Source organism: Dioscorea cayenensis, chromosome 2 (assembly GCF_009730915.1).
Source record: "Dioscorea cayenensis subsp. rotundata cultivar TDr96_F1 chromosome 2, TDr96_F1_v2_PseudoChromosome.rev07_lg8_w22 25.fasta, whole genome shotgun sequence".
Lineage (NCBI taxonomy): Eukaryota > Viridiplantae > Streptophyta > Magnoliopsida > Dioscoreales > Dioscoreaceae > Dioscorea > Dioscorea cayenensis.
Window position 1 is genome coordinate 8,595,342 of NC_052472.1, and position 5,232 is coordinate 8,600,573.

The 5,232-nt window shown below is 31.0% G+C and overlaps 1 protein-coding gene across 1 annotated transcript; it reads right to left on the bottom strand.

Moving 5' to 3' along the window:
- Window positions 1-259: 259 nt before the first annotated feature.
- Window positions 260-3,270, bottom strand: LOC120272323. Its single transcript, XM_039279136.1, is given in 11 exon segments — window positions 260-767; window positions 831-944; window positions 1,013-1,096; window positions 1,163-1,222; window positions 1,313-1,412; window positions 1,510-1,817; window positions 1,819-1,896; window positions 1,973-2,410; window positions 2,481-2,600; window positions 2,885-2,938; window positions 3,085-3,270. Coding segments are annotated over 11 exon segments (1,719 nt in total). The 5' UTR covers window positions 3,139-3,270; the 3' UTR covers window positions 260-458.
- Window positions 3,271-5,232: the final 1,962 nt, after the last annotated feature.

Genomic DNA, 5,232 nt, shown 5'->3' on the forward strand with positions numbered 1-5,232 from the left:
TTTAAATTTTAGCTTTTGGAAATCTACAAATTTTCCATTCTAAGCATTGAACTGACTAGGAAAGCAGCACTAGCTCCAATTTTTGTTACTTTTTTAGCTTTTCAAACAAATTGATAGCTGATGGAGAATAAAAGGCCAGAAATAAAATAGTGTGCAGTGGCTTATCACAATGTCAATATATAATAATAATAATAATAATACTAACTGCATTCACTGTGTTTGGTTGGAGAACTAAAAAAAATGCACTAATATCAGCAACTTCCTCAATGCATTGTTTAATTTATCCCACTTGAAATTGAATATTAAACGTATAAAAAAACATAAACAAAGTATAAGTAAATTTTACTCACTATATTGATACATTCCTTAAACCTCACATGTGATTCTGAAAACACACATCCAAAACTCAATTCCTCTTGATCATCAATAATCACAATACCATCTTCATCAATCATCACTCACTTTGGCAACAAATACTGAAACTCCATATCACAAGGAATCACACACACAGCATCAGATATCTTGCCATTGATGTGCCCTCTCAAGCATTCAACTATTGATTTTCTCAGTGAACCAGATGTTGGCAATTGGATGCAAATCCATTCTACCAGTGAATCCAAACCTTTGGCAAGTTCACGCATGTTCAAGACCAGAAGTTTAGGTATCATCAGCTTCCTCGTCGAAGTTACTACTATTGAAGCTTGTAAGTACTCTAATTTCGCCTTTTCTAACTCACTGATCACACCTTCTGCAGTATATATCCTTACCTGAACATAGAACAAGTAAAATGACTAGTTCTAGAAAAATATACTTTAAACAATTTTACTTACTGCAGGCGAAGATTTATTCCCGGCGCATAATGCGAATATAATGTTTGGCTCTGATTGTTCCAATGCATACATGCTCTGAATTGAATCTTCATTCTCGTCTTTGTTGTCTTTGGCCTATAATTTATTTATATATCATAATTAAGAAGTATTCTTGGAAAATTATAAACAACGTATGTACTCACTTCCTTGATGTTTGAAGGTTGTCTCAAGATTAAATGCTCTATTGCTAATGCATTGAGTTTGTTCCCTCCAATGTTGAGCACAGCCTACATAAATCATAGTTAGAAACAAAATGAAATCTTTAACATAAACACGTCGGTAAATGAAACTACCTTGTTCCTCAATGCAAGTATTTTCTCAGGGTCTGAAGGCAAACCATGCTCTAGAAATCCCTGAAAAAGATACATAGTTCATGAATTTTGTCTTTTCTGTCAAACTCTGTCTTGAGTTCAGAGAAATAAAGTTTGAGCAATCTTATGTACATGCATTATACATGTATTGTACATGTTGATCCAGAATGCAAGTTTCTGTTGGTGATTCAAGAATCTCAAGTCCACTTCTTCAAGATTGTTCAATAATCCCCTATAAACAGAAAAGAAAGGCAAACTATATATAACAAATGCCTATGGCGTGACTCTAGAAACAATAATTTTGAAACCGTACTATTGTTCCATCTCACCTTAGTTTCTTAAGTAGTGGAAGTGAAGTAGAGATGCCCTTCGAATCCAATGAACTTGTTGTGAATTGGACGAGATTCTTGTAAGGACCAATGTCTCGTGTTATTGAATCTTCAATCTCGAAAACACCATAAGGATCCTTTTGGCCTAACTCTCTTTGAGTTGTTTGGCTTGTCTTTGTGTTTAAGCCACCTTCAATTCTAAGACTTCTTGAGAGTATTGATGAAGGCAAAGACCTTGACAAGTTTCCTGATTTCTCAATCTCTAATGTCCTTGTTGTTCTCAACAACCTCAGAAAAACGCAAATCAAAACATTTCATGATACTTTCCGATAATTTGTTTGCTTGCAAATTCAGAATACTTTTCTTGGCTAAGTTGTCTGCTGAATCCTGCACAATCATGATCAACATTATTTCTGAAAACATTCCATAAAACTTCAGGAAAAAAAAGTCGAATTTTACTGACTTTTGTTATATGTTGCCTTGGGAGTAGTAACTTAGGAGAGGATTGATTTTCTACAACAATTTCACTTTTCTTCAGTCTAAACCTTTGGTTTTCCTTTTTTTCGGCAATTTCTTTTTTCACCTTGTTGTTAAATCCATGCATTATGTATCCTCCGTTGATTGCTTGGTTGATGAAGAACATTGGCTTTGTCTCCAATGTTACCTTCTCATGAAATGAAGTGATTCTTGAGGATTGGTTGAAAGATGCTGAATGTTGATCAGAAGCTTGTGACATAATTCTTGCACTCATATCGAACTTATCATCATCATCATTTTTTCTTCTATATTTTGTTCGCAATTCTTGTTCATCGCTAATGTCCTGCTGTATTTTCCCGATCTCACCTTCGAGTCTTGCTATCTCTTCTTCTACCATTACAAGTTCCGCTAAGAGCTCTTTCGCCTGTTCATACTTCAGATATATAAACATCGAAACTCATGAGCTTAATTATGATGATAAAAACAGTGAAAACCTTTTTTGGAAGAAAGCTTGGAATTTGAAGCATGGTTCCATTTGCACATGGAAGCAATGCTCGCTCTAGTACTTGGTGAACTTTCTCTTCGTTTTCGAGCATTTTCTGCAATTTTGACACCTGCATTTTCATATTCATGTTGACATTTGTATAATTTAACAATGTCAAACTATTAAAGAGTTACAAAAGAATTTATGATTAATTTTTTTACTTTATCCTTTGCTTCTTGCACTAGTAATCAAATTTCAACACCATGCCCCATGATTTTGAAAAATTTCAGAATAAGTTAGTGGTATGAACACTATAAATATTCATAGGGAAAACCTTTTGCAAATTAATGAATTAATACTTTAGAAAACAAGCTCCTTCCTTAGTCTAAAGAGATTCTCAATTCTAGAAAATACCTCTTGTTCAAGTTGAACCCTTCTCTTTTCACCACCAACTTCAAACCTCTTTTTCTGAAAATAAAAAATTCATATAACATCAATAGAAACCCAATAATACTTTTTTCTCTTGCCTTGAATACAATAAACTCATGTATGCATAAACACATGAACAACAAGAACCAAGATGAAATACATATAAGATATGATCTTCAACTCACCATGTTAGGAACGATGGTGGTGTTACCATGGTTTGCATGAGCCATGAGAGACATGGCAGATAGATACAAGAATTGATGAGAAGAGTACTATAAAACAAGAATGTACATTGTTTGGTTTATGGAGAAAAGGAAAAGGAGAAGATGTAGGTTGGGAAACGATGGGTATAGGAGTTATTGGTGGAAGAGATGAAGAAGGCTTGAAAGGCAAGGGAGGGAGGTGGTTCTAACTTGTTTGGTCATGGAGGGAGAGGGAGGATGTAAGGGAGCTTTCAAATTGCTTGTAAGATGATAACCACCCTCTTGATGTGGACCTCTCTCTCTCTCTCTCTCTCTCTCTCTCTCTCTCTCTCTCTCTCTCTAATATTATTACAATATTACTTGGCTTGTAATCTATGTTATGCTTGATGATTAATTAGCTCTCTTTCTTTAGTGGGTAATCTATGGTTTTATTTTGATTATATATCTTCTTTACTTTATGTGGGAGTTAACACATTTTTTTCCTCTATTATTATTTATTTATTTTTATGTTGAGATAGAAATAGATTGCCTATAAATTATATCTTTGTTTTATGTTTATATGGGAAGAGTCAAATTTTATTATACATAATTTTGCATGCTCTATTATTATTATTAGCAGCAGCAACAACAACAGTATTAGTAGTTAATAATTTTTTTAAATATTTCAAAAAGAAAAGATTTTTTTAATGAAAATTTAAGTGCATGTTTCTCAGCTTTTTTTTTAATTGAAAATGAAAAGTTATTTTTTTTAAATACCCATATTTTAAAAAAGGTTATAGCAACATATGTGAAATGAGAGTGAAAAAAGCTCTGGATTTCAACGAATAGGGAATATTTGAAATATATTAATGTTTATTATTTTAAAATTAATAATTTTTTTTGATAAACCATCACGTAATTAAAATTATAGGTTTGAATTTTCTAAATTTATGCTGGCACATAAAATAAAAATAAATTTTATAAACCAACTCTTTTCAATTTCCTAAAATGTCTGATATTTATTAAACCCCTAAAACGTCCCTCTTTTTTAAATTTTATTTTTAAATCTAAATTAAATTAAAATTACAAAATTACATCTACCTTACCATTTCGGGCGCTCGCACCTGCTTAGTTATGCTTATGCCTAGGCATGAGGTGGACGAGCTCTCCTACTTCATGCTGTGTCAACAATGTGCATCCGAGTCATCTTGTGTCTTTGCCAATGTTAATACCAGGGTATTTTCAACATTTTATTAAAATATTAATGACAAAATGAAAAGAAAAAAAAAAGTAATAGAAGGTAAATAGAAAAGTTAGAAGAACTATCTATGATTTTTTTTTATATGGTGAATAAACAACTCACCTCGACCAATGGTGTAAAAAGAAATTGATCTCTCAATATCTGATTTAGCGAGAAAAAAAGTTACTACTCTTTTAATATTAAAGTAGTATCCCAGTAGAAATATAGGAGGAGTTTTTAGTAATTTCCTAAATAAATAATAACAAAAAATCATTATATATATATACAAAACATGGATAAACTATACCTAAGACAGGCAAAAGTGTAAAATAAATACCTCAATACATTTGTGCCATTACTATAAATAAGCTGAGATTCAGGTTCAAATCCATTCATTCAATAATAATAACACAAACATCTTATACAAAGAATCTAATAAAAATTGAGCAAGTGATTATTGACTATTAAAAATATTTTTTTTTAAAAAAAAATGGAAACTTCTTGTGAACTGTTATCATTGTTATATTATTTCATTTTATTTTTTTTAAAGTACTATGTATATATATATATGTTATTTTGGTTGTGACATAACAACTAACTTTACATCAGTGTGAGGTTGTTTTAAATTATAATTTATGGAACAAAATTCAAATCCTAACCAATGGGACAATGTTAAAAGTTTTAAAATAAGTCTTCTTCCTTGTTAACTTTTTTCATAAGGAAAACTATTATTATTATTATTGTTATTATTATTGTTGTTTTTTTGTTATTAAAATATTTAAAATTGTTAGGATATTGGGATCTCAAGTTGTGTTGTATTGTAATACTAGGTTATAGTGTAATTTGTGATAACTTAGAATTTTTTTTAAAAAGTATTAATGAATAGGATTTTTTTTTTTGACAAAGGTGAC